The following is a 16527-nucleotide window of genomic DNA, read 5'->3' as shown; positions in this document are numbered from 1 at the left end:
CACTGCAGGGAAGCTAAAATCAGCAGTTCTACTATGTGCAACATAACTTCTTAGGGCTTCACAAGAGAATAACGTTCCTGCCTATTTTATTCCCTTGCTCATATACTCTGAGCAGCTTCTGTTTGGGCTACAGAAGTTCATTCTTTCTTGACTGCAGAGGTAAGGAACCCTCTCAGACTCTCTAGTTGTTAAAGAATAATGTGCTTCTGTTTCCTCTGAAGGATTACATTAGCTATTAAAAATGATGAGTCAAATGCACATACTGATAACACTCATGACAAGTATATGTGTGGGAAATCAGTCATAGAACTAAAGTACCCTAAAAACATAGTTCTGGTTTTGATCTCCAAGAATCTGTGAATCTTATATCCTTATGGTTTTGTTGTTGGTGGTGGTGGTGGTTTTTGTTTTTTGTGAGTACTCATTTTCTCTTCCTTTCTAGGAATGATTTTTGAGAGGTCGCACTGAGATTTTAATGTTCCTTAATGTTTTGAATCAAGGTTCAATCCATCTTTTTTACTCCTAAGAAAATTTGGCAAATTTTTACCACTGCTCATTTTGACAGGATGAGGACAGTGTTCCTATATTTGATAGTGGAGGTGATAAATGATTCTGCATTCTCCAAGTGGGCAAAAATTATGGGTTTACTATCATTATGTATATGATTTGCATTTCATTTAATGCTCTCCTTTTTTAGCTCTCAGGGTCATTTTTACACATCCTACTTACTTATTCTATCTGGAGTTACAGCAGGAGTATTACAGAGTTTTACAGCAGAAGCGCTCAGAGAAGATTTTACAGAGTGAAGAGAGCTTTTTGCAGGCTTTACACTTGAAACTCTGCAGAGCAGTGAAATATGCCAGTCCCTTCATTACTCTCTGCTTTGAAAGTTTTTCAAGCAAAGATTAAAAACAAAAGCAAAAGGCAAAAAAAAAAAAAACCATTATTTTATTTCAATTTCAACAATACAGGGAGCTCTTACACGTTTGATTTCACAGTATTTATTTATTTTTTTTTTTCAGTGAAATTATTCAAAAGTTGTTTTTTGTTATCTGCAATGTGTAATGATTCAAAAGGATGCCTGTAATGTGTGGAAACTTCTTTGACTTTCATTTTGTTGGTGGACAATTAAATATTTGTGACTGCAAAAACCTTCAGATATGATGACTGATATGATAATCAGTCACTGGAAACAAGAGATAATAATTTCAGATCTGGATGTAGCTACATAAATAGAATAATGGTATACTTAGCATTTGTTCTAGTTGGTTTTCATGCAAAGGCTTATTAACTTGCTGATCAACAGCTTGTTGTCTGGGTTCAGTTGGTCCTAAAACCATATTGAGCAAAACTGCACCACTTAAATCTGTATATCATTAAATCTCAGGACCCCTGTAAAACTTTGGGTAGTTGGAGAAGCTGAATCATGAAATGAAGTTCTAGTCTCTTCTTTACATTACACCATCAAACATAAACAGATCAGTTTTGGTTCTCTGAAATAAAATGAAGACACCAAATTTGAGCAGTCTTTTGTTTGTAACGTTCTCTTTTAATAAACTACCTTGCTTAAAAGTAGTATTGAATTATTTTTCAAGTAATTCCAAATCCTCTGTATACTTTCTGTGAGTGGGAAACAACATCAGGAGGGTCAAATATCTATTTGCAGAAGTTTATGACTAGTACCTGGGAGAAAAAAATCCAATAACCACTGCTTATGCTTACTTCTTTGCAATGGATTCACAATTGAGATGTACAACCCATAGCTCTGGACTGCCTACATTTGGTTTTGGATCCTACCACTGGCCTATCAGATGACCCGTCTTCTTCCTTCATTTTTGTGTCTCATTTGTAACATGTAAGCAATGTCAGTAGACTGCTTTTCAGTACACTTTGTTCATTTACTGTGACACTTACTTAAGACCCCTAAGTGAAGAAATTATTTCTAGGCCAGAATATCATGCTACTATTGGAATCTGTCATTGACTTCTGCTTTTCAACCTCCATGGGTCATTATAAATGAGAACTTGCTTTCTGAATGGATGGATTTTACTTCCCATTTCAGAAATGTGTTTGTCACTCTTCACACAGTATGGTTTTGGTCCAGTCTCAGTTTTGAAAGAAGCAGGATGTATCTTGTTGCAGAGAAATGCTTTTATCTAATTTTGGCATCACAAACTCAAAGGATGTAACTGTGTTCTTGTCTTTTGCAGACAATTCCTAAATTTAATGTCCTCAAGCTTCTGTAGCTTATCTTGTCCTTCTAGCCTTCCTTTTCATTTACTTTACATGTAATACCTAGGAAGTGGCACAATGTCAAACCTTCACTTCAGGAATGTTTTCATTATATAGTTATGCATTTTATTTTATTTTATTTTATTTTATTTTATTTTATTTTATTTTATTTTATTATTTTATTTTATTTTATTTTATTTTATTTTATTCTATTTTATTCTATTTTATTTTATTTTATTCTATTTTATTCTATTTTATTCTATTTTACATTATTTTTTACATAGGAGACAATGCTTTTGACCATCAGTGACTTTTGTACTCCACATTCTCATTTTACAATTGAAAAAATCATATATTTTCACTAATGTTATTGCAAAAGTCACTCTGAATCATCTTGGTTCATTTTACCTTGTGTGTTGTTGTGCAAGTTTCATAGAGATTTTTGTCACAAAAGATTTTCTCCCTCTTCTGACTCAGAAACTAAAATCTTGATGGTTGTCATAAAAACATCATCGTTCAAACTTTCCTTTTTTTTTCTTTTCCAATTATTATTATTATTATTATTATTATTTTATTAATTTACAAGAAGCAAGCAATTCTGCTGTATCCATTTTATATTGCAAAAGATATTTCTGTTGTCTGCTGAGACGCTAGATGGTTGGATCTGCAGTCTTTCAGTTTTACCACAATCTCTGCTTGCTTTTAAAGCAGCCTGTGATTATTAAAATCTCTTCAAATAATCCCCTTTTCATGTTTCTATATTGTGCCAATGTTTCTCTCTGCATATATGTAAACTCTGACTGTATCTTGGTGAGCTGATATTTATTTGGCTTGTTTTTGGAGAATTAGCAAATGTAATTTTCACATTCTCTCAACTGGCAATTAAACACACTTTTTCAACTTTCTAATTAAAGGGATGCTCAAGATTCTGGGAGATGACCATTCCATTCTTGAATTTAACCGCAAGTGCGGTCACTGAAACATTAGCAGGTCCCAAAGGAATTTGGGGGGAACTCTTAAATGATATGTGATTAAACTTTTTAATAGCATGTAAACTGTGTCTTAAACATATGTTGAAACACTTCTTTATATAAAGTGATATATCAGTTTGTACCCTTATTCTATGGGTACTGAGATCTCTAATTCTCTTCTCTGACTAGGGCACAAAGATTTTGTGACACAACAGCCTGAAATAGCATGCTGCAATTTGCTTTGACCAGGCAATTACAAAACACGCAAGAGCAATTTTTTGATTTTCTTTGAGCAATGTCTGGTGTTTTTGTCATTCCAGCACAACCCTCCAGAAATAAAATTCTTCTGTGCTGTAGGACACAGTGTTTCAGCAGGATGTATGAGTTGCAGCCTAGCATAAGTGCTTTGCATAGTAAGCATGAAAGAAGTCACTGAAAATCCTTCTCCTCCTCTTCACCTCAGCTCACACGAAATCTTAAAGAAAAAGGGGATGGGCAGCTGTCAACCAAATTATTATCATTTGCACAGATTTCACTGCCTGTAAATAAGTGAAAAGCTCCACTTGTAACTCACAAGAAAGGGTAGCATGTGACTGAATCGCACAGCTGTGTGCTGCCAAGAAAATAGCAGAATCCCTTTTGCAAATAACTTTCCTCTGAGCTTCTAAAGGTATTCATTATTTATAATGTTGTTTCTCTTCTGGGATCCTTTGCTGGTATGGTAGGATGACCTTTTCTGTTGTAAGTGTCCAATTCTCTATAAACAAGTTCAAAACTGAGTCAGAGAGAATAAACATGACACCTCAGCCAAGTGGAGGGGACATTTGTCTTTACAAATCTGGAAGAGTGTTCCAGGTCCCACAGCCTACTCAAAGATTTGAGCACACCTTCCATGGATAACTTTTACCTCTTCCCAACCCTAGAAATGTGGTAGCTATAATGTGTTGTTGTGACTGTCAGTAGAACACCATAGTGACTTTAGATTTTTTTTTGATTAATCTCAAATTTACAGACTAGCTTTTTGAAACATTGCTGTGAATTATAGTACTCACTAGCTCAGCATTAACATGATACAGAGTGAATTTATGAGTGTGTCTATGCATTTTTTCCATAAATACTTCAGCTTCACATTTACTAACAGAAATATTGTGTGGGCTTTCAATTACTCTGCTAATGAGCTTAAATATGTTTTGGTTGGATTTGAGTTAATGTGAGAATTTTTTTTATTTTTTTTTCTGGGGCAATTACTGTCCCAGATATATTGAGGTGAAAGGTGCTTTATGTGCTGATGAATAATGTGTGTGACTGGGATTTATCTTTTGTGCTGTCAAGTGTTCCTGGGGTATGCCTATAGTCCCTTAAATGATAAAAGTTAATGATAAGGACACTAAATGCCTGCTGCTGTCACATTCATTTGAAAGAAATGATAGCATAGAACAGGAAGTCTGAAAGTCTCATTTTGTTCTGTTATACGAACATTAAGCATAACAAGTTTGTCCTAGTGCAGTAACATGTAGCTGGAGAACTAAAGTGAACACCTTCATTGATTCAAGGCATTCTGTAGAATCATAGAATATCTGGAGTTGGAAGGAACCCACAAGGATCATTTAGTCCAACCCCTTGCTCCACACAGGAATACCTAGATATTAAACCACACGTGTGTGAGCATCATCCAAACACTTCTTGAACTCTGACAGGCTTGGTGCTGTGACCAGTGCCCTGGGGAGCCTGTCCCAGTGCCCAACAACCTCTGGGTGCAGAATCTTTACATAACACCCAGCCTAACCCTCCCCTGTCCCAGCTCTGTTCTCTCAGGTCCTGTCACTGTCTCCAGAGAGCAGAGCTCAGCATCTGTCCCTACGCTCCCCTCATGAGGAAGCTCTAGACCATGATGGGTGGTTTTGTGGACTTTATTCATTGTCCTGGTTTCAGTTAGCACAGAATTAATTTTCTTCCTAGTAGCTGGTGGAATGCTGTGTTTTGGCTTAGAATGAGAAGAGTGCTGATAACACCCCGATGCTTTAATTGTTGCAGAGCAGTGCTTATACTAAGCCAAGGACATCTCAGCCTTTGCTCTGTCCTGCCAACGGGCAGGCTGGGGGGTGCAGTAAGAGCTGGGAGGGGACAGACCCAGGACAGGTGACCCAAACTAGCCAAAGGGGTATTCCATACCATCTGACGTCATGCTAAACAATATATAGGGGTGGCTAGCCGGGGGGAGGGGGCCGGACTGCTCGGGGTTAGGCTGGGCATCGGTCAGCGGGTGGTGAGCAATTGCATTGTGCATCACTTGTTTGTACATACTATTATTACTTTCGTATTATCCCCATTGTATCATCATTATTATTATTGTTATTATTATTTTTGTTATTTTTTTTTTCTTTTCCTGTCTTATTAAACTGTCTTTATCTCAACTCACGGGCTTCACTTTCCATTTCTCTCCCCCGTCCCAGAGAGGGAGGGGGGAGGGTGAGCGAACGGCTGCGTGGTGTTTAGCTGCCGGTCGGGTTAAACCACGACAAATGCCAGAAATGCCTTGTGAATTCTGCCTGCTTGTGGATATAATCACTATTATAACCAAGAATTTGGCTGAGAATGATAGGGAGAGAAACACTTCCTCCTGGACCAATGGCTAGCGGAGGGGATCAGAATACCTTGTACCCTCCTCAGCCTTGTTCAGTAATTTCCCCTAAAAGCCTGTTTCATTCTGTTGCCTCCTGAATTACTTCATTGCATCCCCAAGGGACACCTTTCAGTAACCTATCATATCTCACCAGAAATTTATATTTTCTGAGATGGTAGTTTAATGTTGATTTGATTATTTTATTTTATTTTATTTTATTTTATTTTATTTTATTTTATTTTATTTTATTTTATTTTATTTTATTTTATTTTATTTTATTATTTTGTTTTGTTTTATTTTATTTTATTTTTCCCATGTAGCACAGAGGATATATTCATTATCAGTATTTCCCTGGCTCACCATCTCATGTCACACTTATGTAATCCTTTTGGCTCTGTCTTCTCTTCTTCACCACCACCCCACTTTTCCAAATGGGCAGAAAAGAGCATAAGCAAATTAGGAAATAATAATGAAAAGATATGTACTTTGTATTTCAATTGACAAGACAGATTCTCTGAAGGGTGGCTGGATGCATGAGTGATGAGGAGACAAGATTCATTAAAGCAGGAAGGGATTTGTGTTTAATAATAAATGTTCCATCTGAAGGCAAAATTATGACTGTATGTCATTAAAAAAAAAAAAAAAAACTAATAAAAAATGCGGGAAATTATTCATGCTGGGTTGAGTTAGTGTTTACTGAATATGTCTGGCTACCTCCTGGAATTATCTGACATTTTCTTATGTTGACATGACTGACAGAGCAATTATATCCCTAATACTAACAACTATCTTTTCGCTAGGACACAAGAAGTAAGCAGAAACTATTTTTTTTTATTATTTTTTTATTTTTTTTGTGAGATGCAGGTCACAGTAGACCTCTGTCTTTCTCAGATTATTAGATTCGACAAAACTTGAATCAGGTACCAAATGACTGTCAGATTTCACACAGTAAAATACCTGTTACTTTTGTTTCTTGATTTCTAAGGTTTTAGGATGATCTGAAGATATATACTCAAGGCCTTATTTTTATTTTTATTTTTATTTTTATTTTTATTTTTATTTTTATTTTTATTTTTATTTTTATTTTTATTTTTATTTTTATTTTTATTTTTATTTTTATTTTTATTTTTCCTTTTAAAGGGTTAGAAATTAATCTTCAGTATTGGCTTGCTTATTTTTTTATAGCATTTCAGGTTTTTTCATTCCATGCCTCCAGAAGCAGTGGTTTTCAGGTGGGAAAAAACACAGCAAAAAAATTACAATGGCATACACCATAAAACTTTCAAGAAAATCACAAAAGTTGGCAGCACAAGAGTGCGAACTATGCAGTCCAAATTTGTTAAGTTCTTGCTCTTGCTTCCAGACTTAAAAACAAGCATGAATTTTTCAGAGATTTAAATCCTTCTCGTCTTCCTTTGATCTTTTTTTGGCCTTCTCTCCAGCCATCTCAATATCTGTCCACCATATGATCTCTTTCCACTGCCCTGATTCACTTCACTATCTTTCTAATTGTCTTGGTTTTGCTGAAAGATCTTCATCTCTGTTTGATAGCGCTCAACTGTACATTGATCTGTTTCTCTGATCTTAGACCAATTCCGTGGTCAACTGATCTACTTCCATAATTTTGATGGCATCCACATGCCTACATCCTTGCCAGTTAGTGCCCCACCAATGACTGTTTTGGACCTGTTTGTCTTTCTGCCAGTTTTTGGTGCTCTAACTCTGCCAGAGTCACCATGATCTTCATCTTTTCTTCTCGCATTATTTCTCACTTTTCCTTTCTCTTCCTTCTTTCCTTATCTGTCCACAATGAAATAACTCCTCCTTGCTTATCTCTTGTCTGCTAAAGAGCAAGATTTGTGTACCATTAAGCTACAACCACTAGGCTTCAAAGGACATTGTGCTACAGGTAATGAATTCCATTCTGATTACCAACTCTTTTTCCACATTCTTTAGTCATTCTTTTTCAAGTATGTCACCACTGATTATTCCCCTCTTCCCTTTCTCTATCATCCTACTTTAATCCCACTGGCAGTGAAAGTGGACACTCCATCTGAAAGGTGAGACTACAGTGCTTTGAAAGAGGACTAGCTGGAATGTTTTTTTTGTTTGGTTTGTTTTGTTTCATTTTTGTTTGTTTGTTTGTTTTGTTTAAAAAAAAAAAAGAATTACCTGATAAGCTGGAACAACAGAAAAAAAAAAAAAAAAAAAACACGGAAAAAAAAACAACAGATTTGCAGATTTTAAAATAGCAGATGAAGCTGTTGATGAAGTAAATGAATGTTTTTGGCTTGAGATTTTCACTAAAAAATGAAAATTAGTCAGATTTCAACATCAACCTTTTCTGGATCAATTTCCAGTTGTGAGACTAATTGGCAGTATTTTGCAATTCTCATGCAAATTCAGTTCAGTGTTTGAGGAACTTTAAGAATAGGAAGGTACAGATTGATTCTTTCACAATAAGGCATTTGCAGACAGGAAAGTTAGCTTACTAACTAACTGGGATATGATTTTATAGGACCCTAGCTGTTTCAGCTTGCCACCTCTCTTCCTCTCCCTTTTCTCCTCTTCAATACAAATATGTAGTACATGGTGACAATGTTTAACACTACTGTTTAGCAGTTACTTCATATTAGTGTATGCATTACAGGTCTGTTGGTAAATTAATGATTGCCCAGAAACATTCCCATATACCCCAGACTCCTCATCTATTTTGTCAAAGTCTTGATATGATTGCTAGAATTATTTTTCCAGCATTGTTCAGGAGTTAAAATATTCCAAGGGATATTCTATACACACAGCTTTCTGGGGACATTCTAGAGGCAAAGAGAATTTACCAGCAGAACCATTCCTTGTCAGCCATCTGTCTTGGGACAGTTGTATCATAAGTGCATGGAAATGGTAGAAGTAGAATCATGCAGGAAGCAAATCCATGCCCAAGCAATTAGTTTTCACTTGTGTGTTTCCTTGTTTGTTTTTACAGATACAGGCATATAATAGAAAGTCAGTAACTGGCATGACTTTTTATTTCATATGCCTTCCATTCAGTTAAAAAGGAAGAATCATATTGCAGTGTAGATGATGCATAGCCCTGGACAATACAAAAGAAAGCACTACAAGAAAAGCAACATAGTCTAGCAGGTTGGCGTAAAACTGAGTCTTGGGAGTTGCAAGTGCCTCCTTGAAGGACCTGCCTTGACAGCTCCCTGCAAGTTCTGTGATTAAAGCAGTTTTAGGCTAAAACTAGATGGTATCATACCCCTCATAGGATGGAGAAAAGGAATGGAATTTCCTAGCCAATTAGCCATTTTTTTCTCTAATTTGTCTGTTTTGCATAACCACAGTATTAACCAGCAGTTTAGTGCTAATCCCCAGTGCTACGAAGAAGAAAAGAATCCATTTGTGTATTACAGTGTAATCATAATATCTACTAATTTCCTTCCATACACTACAGGCCTCTTTTGAAAGCAGATTGCATTACCCTCATTTTATAAATGAGGAGACTTACAGTACAGCAAAATGATTTCTCAGGAACTGGATGGTACTGATAAAGTAGAGCCTGATATCAGTGTAACTGATAAAGCAGAGAATAAAATACAGGTCTCCTAAATTCTCAGCCCAGTTCACTGCCTACAAGCTTCAGTGCTCTCTTGCATCTGGGATTATGAGTGAAGTTTGCAGCAACCCTTTTTCTCCTGTATTTCTAAGTCATTTATTTTTTGATTTTTTTAATATCTCTGCACACTGAAGGGAATAATTACAAATTTGCTTTACATATGTTGTGTCTATAAGGACATCACAAGGACTTCTTAGCAATGGTCATAGAAAATAAGGCTTATTTTAAAGAAGGGTGCTAACACTGTTTTCTTTTTTGAAAAGAAATAGTGTCATGGTCTCATCTTGATGCTTTCAGAAGATGAGACAAATTTTCATGAGTTGAAGGGTATGTGTTGTTTGAATAAGCCTTGAAAACTTTCAGCTCATCTTCCTAGCTCTTCATCATACATAAACTCACATAAAAGCATGTGCATATTGTTACTATATTTCACACACATGCCACACTCCAGTCCTGGCCACAGGTCCCCTCCTCTTCCAATAAGTGTTGTCATTGTGCCAAAAGATGAGACAAGAGATTTTTTTTGTTTCTTAAAGAGGTTGTAAGACCCCCTTGCTCATTTCATTGCTTAGAGGCAAGATTTTTGCAGGGTTTAGAATCTTGTCCTTATAAGAGCAGTTTTCCTTAGTGTATTTTGATCTTCACTGATAGGATTCAGAAATTATCTTAAGAGACAAATAAGAAATTCTAGTGCCAATGTGGAGATTTTCCTGCTACTCCTACCACAAAGGAAATAAACTGAAGGAGAAGTACAGAAATTACCATCTCATGTGTCTGGACTTTGAAATTTCAGTAAGGAGAAAACAAAAACTTGCAGATATTTTCAAATTTCTTGTTGTTCTAATTAGGTTTTAAATGTCTTTTGTTAAGTGGATTCTCTATCTAAAGCTTGTTGATTTTAGATGCTCTTCTGGGAACTATGTCCCTACACTTACACCATTTACATATTTAATTACTCTTTCACTTTCTCAGGCCTTAATATTCCTGGGCTCTTTAAACTGCACACATTAAAACTTATCACAACTTAGCATTAGTTTAAAATTAAGCAGGAATTTTGCTAGTTGATTTACTCTTGCAGTTAGTCAACTGTTACTCTTTTTTTCCCTAAAGAAAGACTAATATCAAATTTAGATCTTTACTCCCATTCCATAATAAGAAGCAGCTCTGCAAGAGACCCACACAGCCCTGCAGAGCTGGTGGGCAATATCAGGCTCCTTGCATCAAGAAGCAAAGCTGCTTTTTATGTCCTCCAATGATCTGGCCAATAGATTCTGGTTAACTAAACCAACTTTCTGTGCTTACTTTTCCTGAACTGACTGAACAAAGCTTTAAGGGAGTTCTGCTTAGCCACAGTTTTAAAGAGCCCTTTTGTTTCTGTGGCATCTCCTGGCTATTGAGTACCAATGGCAGGGCACAGTTGCCCATGCTTAATGTTGCTAAATGTGCACAGTGGCCATGAAGTGACTGACTACCGAGGTGACACAGCAAAGCAGAGATTGAAGTGGTATCTTGCAGCTGCCTGTGCTGAGGACAATAAAAGCGTCATCAATACCCCAGAGTGAAAATGTGTCTGAACCAATTTTAGGTGTGGGGAATGTTAAGACTTGTCATCCTTCATAGCTGACTGGCAGTGCATTTGGGGAGGGTGGGTTAGGGCATGGAGAGCATACCAAAATACTCTTACAATTTGGCAGCTTCATGAAAACAAGATCTTCCCCACAAGCTTGAAAACTGAGTCTCAGATTAATTACTTAACTCTTAGTAGACTTGAATTTGGTGCTTACTCTTATGCTCAGCTGTTCTCCTACAATAACATTAATTTGAATATTTTACAAGAACATTTGAAGTTTATTTATGGAAACATCCAGAATTCTTCACTTTAAATGTATATGGGGAGTTGATTGCTTTTTCCATAATTGGGATTGCAACTGTGTTCTTTTACAAAGCTATTATTAGTAGCAATATTATCACAGCTGTAGCTCCCAGGACTGACTGAGTTGAGAAATGACTCAGTTTCTTTGAAAGACTAAGATGAGCTTTCATTACAAGTTTCAGCTTTAGGACTGATTTTGGCCTCGCTGCCATACTTTTAAAAATGGACTGGCTCATATTTTGTGCCACTGTCACTGACTGCCAGCCTTTGAAATGTTCCAAGTAACTACATTTCCTTGAAAGCTTACGTGTAAACAGATACAAAGAAAACAAGTTGTAAATGATTAAAGTTACCAGTGTTCATTCTACATAAATTGGCATGGAGTGTTAAACTGAAATACTGTATATCTTCTATTTGTATAAGACGTGCAAAGCTATATGCTATGTAAACTCATTTGTTTTCTATTTCCTCAGATAGAATAAAAAGATTTCTCTGTGTTTCATCAGTGTAAAGCAAAAGAAACCACTCTAGCAGATGGTGCAATAGCTCTGTTTTTCATGAGTTATGATCCAAGACTGAGACTCTGTTTTGCAGGGCTGTCTATTCTTTCTGTTAACTATGCTACTGGTTTGTAATGAGGTTTCATAGTGAAACAATTTCTGAAGGGCTCACACACTGCAGAATTTTTTAAGCATGCAGCTGAGGGTGATGGTGGAAAGTGGACACTAGGTGTTATAGAAGGACATATGAAGTGATTAGTGAAACTGTTCCTGAGTCTGAAGATTGTACATTTGAAAATTGATAAGATCCTGTTATTCCATGTGTCATCGTTGGTATGTGCATATGTCATTCCCTTGGCAGGATGGAGACTATGGCAGGATGAAGCCTGTGTAAGATAGTAAGAATTGAGACAAAGTTTCCCACCCCCTGGAGCAGAGCGAAGTGTGGGATGTGTGACATACCCCTGCAATCTCTGGGACCTGGGAGAGCTGAGGGAATCATCTGGCTGAGGAGGACTGAACTGACAATAAGTAATGGTATTTTGATCAGCACCGGGCCTTCCTTTAAGGCTGTCAGCATGCCCCTGCTTGTATATCAACCGGAAAATGTAAGAATATGTGTCAGATATAGCTGTATACAGAAATAGCTGTAACAGCTGGCCCACTGGCCCACTTATTCACAGGCCTGAGAATACTGTAGTGAACTACAGTAACAACTGGCGGAAAGGAGAAATACAGTAATGGTCAACAGGAACAATCAGTACTGTGGTCTGTGGATACAAACAGTACAAAACTATTCCCCAAACAATTCAACACTGAGCAAGCTTTGCCCCAGCTACTATTGTAGCCAATGGTGTATTGTTGTCAGAGCCGCAGGAGAAGGGAACAATTAGAAATAACTCAAGACCAACCATTGTGACTATCAATAACCATTTTAGCAACTGTACATGGAGTTTTCCAGGAGGGCTGCTTTATGTCCTCTCAGCTCATTCTGAACAGCTCATTTATGTCTGTACAGAGCATCTCTATTAGGATGATAAATGTACCAAGGATTTCAAATATAATATTGAGTAAACTTACCCAGTTATATTTATATTCCAGGTGTCTCTCACTGATATTACATTTACGTACAGATTTTTTTGTTTGTTTGTTTGATTGATTTTTAAAAAGGGGCCACATCCTCACCTGTGGCCCGAATGAAGGGATATGTAAGCGCGGGTGTGTATAAATGCAAAAATGATCAGATGTCCACCTTTGCAGAGCCCTTATGCTGCTCCTCTATGCAGGTCTGTTCCCTCACACTGCACGGAAGGGTCATTGGAGTGCTGTAATGTGTGCTAGCTGCGATGCCTGTTTGGGGCTAGAAAACAGCCTGGCACACCCACAAACAGTGTGCCTTTTTCCTCTGGCCTAGCCTTACTGTCCCAATTACACTCGCACCAGCTTTGCTGTGTGGTGAACTTTGTCACTGGTGCTAGAGATTTGTAGCTCTAAATCAGAAAGGGCTGATTCTAAGCTCAGCTGTTTTGTCTCCCTCAAGTCTGTTATTATGTGGAAGTAAAGAGAAAAAAAGCATGGGGTACTTCTTTGACTCTATTCTTGGCTTCCCACCAACCACTGAATCTGAGGTATTTCATTGTCTACCTGCAGTTATGCTGCAGTTTTTACCACTTGAAATGGGTATAGACCGTTTTCATTCCCAACAACTAATTTTAAATGCCAGTGATGCTCTAATAATTTATGAGATCAAATGACTGCTTAAGTTTTGTGGCAGCAAATAACAATATCCATAAATAACCAAAGTTGGAGTAAACTTACTTACCATAACTGGGGTTGGATTTGAATAGATTTTTTATTATTATTATTTTAAATTAATTACCTTTTTTCCATTCCCATATCTCCCTACCTTTCCACACTCACACTTCCACAGCTCATACTGCCAATGCCAATATTTCTTTTTCACTGAAATAGGGAAAGCGATTTCAAGAAGAATTTTCTGGCAGAGCAGAGAGCTGCATTTCTAGGAGACATTTTTTTTCCGCAGTAGGGAGTAGAAGGATAGGGAAAAGGGAGGGGAAGAAGGGGTATGAAATTGGAAAGAAAAAGAAGTGGCTGCCTGCCTCATATTCTCAGAAAATATGAGAACTAAATGTAGCTTCTTGTATTCACAAGGTAAGTAACCTGTCAGTGTTACACAGTAAATGTTCAGACACCCATAAAGCACTATCATGACTGCCAGGTTCACATTTAGCAAATGCAACGGTCATTTGCACACTCCAAAAGAACTGCTCTTTGTAGGCTTTTTTTTTTTTTCCTGAATTATTTGTTCAGGTTTTAATATATTTAAGATTAGGTCAGGCAGATGTGAGGAGAGAAAAAGAACAGACTAGTTTGGTTTGTTTTTTCTTATTCCACTTGTTGCACATTTGAGAGATGGTCTTCAAACTTCTGCATTAGTGTGGGCATTTGTGCTACGATGTTGGACCCACAGGAACTGGGAACTTTGAATGCGTGTTTGAACTTTAAGACTCTGACTCCTCTCTGCCAGTATCCAAACTGACTTCTCTTCTTTTTCCTCCAGTGTCAAGAATAACCCATTTTTTTCTTTTATCTCTCTTATCTCTTCTCTCCCCTTCCTCTCCCCCCCTCCTTTTTTTTTTTTTTTTTTTTTTTTTTTTAAGGATGATTCCTGCTACAAACAAAGCCTTTGTCGTAAACAACCTTGTTTCTGGAACAGGCTATGACCTCTGTGTCCTGGCAATGTGGGATGACACAGCCACGACCCTTACTGCCACCAATATTGTGGGATGCGCCCAGTTCTTCACCAAAGAAGACTACCCTCAGTGCCAGTCGATGCACAGCCAGTTCCTGGGAGGTACCATGATTTTGGTCATTGGAGGCATCATTGTGGCGACTCTGCTGGTGTTCATTGTAATACTCATGGTACGCTACAAGGTCTGCAACAATTCCCAGGGGAAGATGTCCAACGTCAGCAATGTCTACTCACAGACAAATGGAGCACAACCAGTTCAGAATGGAGTCCTGCCCCAAGTCAACCCCAAAGTGGTGGTGAGAAATGAACTTATGGAGTTTAACTGTGAGTCTGTGCGGAGCAGCATCTCCTCTTCTTCCAGCTCTCTGAATAGCCGTGACTGTGATAACTATAGCCTCCAAAGTGAACAGGGCACATTGTCCAGTAAATGGAGGCCCCCCTCCAGGTCAAAACACAATATTGACCGGCTAATGGGAGCTTTTGCCTCCCTGGAACTGAAATGTCAGAAAAAGGAGGAGACGACAGACTCCAGAACTTCCACTGTGGCTCGTCACTCAGACAAAGAGCCACTGCTGGGCCAGCCGGAGTCCAAATTTCGCAGCCTCCTCATGTTGCCTTTGGAGGGCAAAACTAAACGTAGCCATTCTTTTGACATGGGGGACTTTGCAACATCTCAGTGTTGCACCTACCCAAAAAAGATAACAAACATTTGGACAAAGAGGAGCCTCTCAGTGAATGGCATGCTTTTACAGTATGATGACAATGACCTAACAGGGGCAAAAGGGACTTACGGGAGTTCAGAGTGGGTAATGGAAAGCACAGTGTAAATATCAGTGTCTCCCCCTATCTTCTCCCATCATGTGTTATAAAGTGTGGTTTGATGCAGAGCCATGCATTTGGAAGGAGAGGGGAGTAAATGTTTTCAGTTGTACTGGCCAATAAGAAAGGCAAAATAAATAAATAAATTTAGGGATGCTAAAGGAGAAAGAAGGTCCTGAAATGTGAATAGGTACGCATGGCACCATTTTTGTCTGGACCCAACTGAACCATGTGTGATTGTTTCAAGGATTTTACTAGTTATATTTAGCATTGCTTTCCAAAAGTTTCTCAGACTCTTGGTGAACTGTCAAACAAGATTAAACACGGAGGATGAAAAGGGGTTCAACAGCATAAATTTAATTTTAAAGGTGTTTTTTTTTTGGAGGGCGGTCTTTTTTTTTTTTTTTTTTTTTTTTTAAGGGCACCTTTTCCTTTTCTTTCATTCACAGAAAGGAGCTTCTGTGGATGTAAGACTGGTGCTAGAACACATCTGTTTTTTACTGCAAGTGATTTTCTCACAAGTGCAGGCACGGCCTCCACAGGGACAGATCAGAGCAAATTCTTCATCTTAATCTCATAGTGTTAACTATGACAGATGGGAAAATATCAGTACTTGTTGAGTGGGCTTTTGGTTGGGAGTTAGCGTTTTTTTTGTTTGTTTGTTTTGTTTTGTTTTGTTTTTAATTTATTTATTTTGTTTTGTTTTGCCTTGCTACTGCTTTTGAGTTGGTTTAGTTTTTTTAGTTTTGTTTTGTTTTCTTCCCTGAAAGAAAGCGTGTTTCCCTGCATCTTTGTTTTTGTCTTCAGACTGTCAGACTCTTATCAAATCCCCTAGATGAAAAGAAGATATGTACAAAGATCAAATTTCTGAAGTACTCTATAAACCACCTCCAATACCATCAAAAAAAAAAAAAAAAAAAAAAAAAAGTGGAAATCCAGGAGCTAACATATTTTAAAAAATCATCCTTTCTTCCATCTTCTTCATAGTCTCTGCTTCTCGGTGCTAAAAGCAGATTGCAACAGCTATTGATATTTGTGGGGATTTTGCTATCAAAGATGGGAAACATAGATATGAAGATTTCATATTAAAGGAAAAAGAAAGGGAAAACCAAAGTGTCTC

At 37.5% G+C, this 16527-nt stretch overlaps 1 protein-coding gene across 1 annotated transcript in view; it reads left to right on the top strand.

Moving 5' to 3' along the window:
- Positions 1–15415, top strand: part of LRFN2 (leucine rich repeat and fibronectin type III domain containing 2) — a gene marked incomplete at both ends in the record, with an annotated part of 41940 nt that extends 26525 nt beyond the window's left edge. The window contains one exon of the mRNA XM_084285401.1: positions 14497–15415. Coding sequence (XP_084141527.1) covers positions 14497–15415 — 919 coding nt within the window. The remainder of the gene's footprint in view (positions 1–14496) is intronic.
- Between the last annotated feature and the right edge of the window lie 1112 nt (positions 15416–16527).

The sequence above is a fragment of the Netta rufina genome (genome assembly GCF_964035555.1).
Source record: "Netta rufina genome assembly, chromosome: 3".
Lineage (NCBI taxonomy): Eukaryota > Metazoa > Chordata > Aves > Anseriformes > Anatidae > Netta > Netta rufina.
This window is presented reverse-complemented; position numbering and strand designations above follow the sequence as displayed.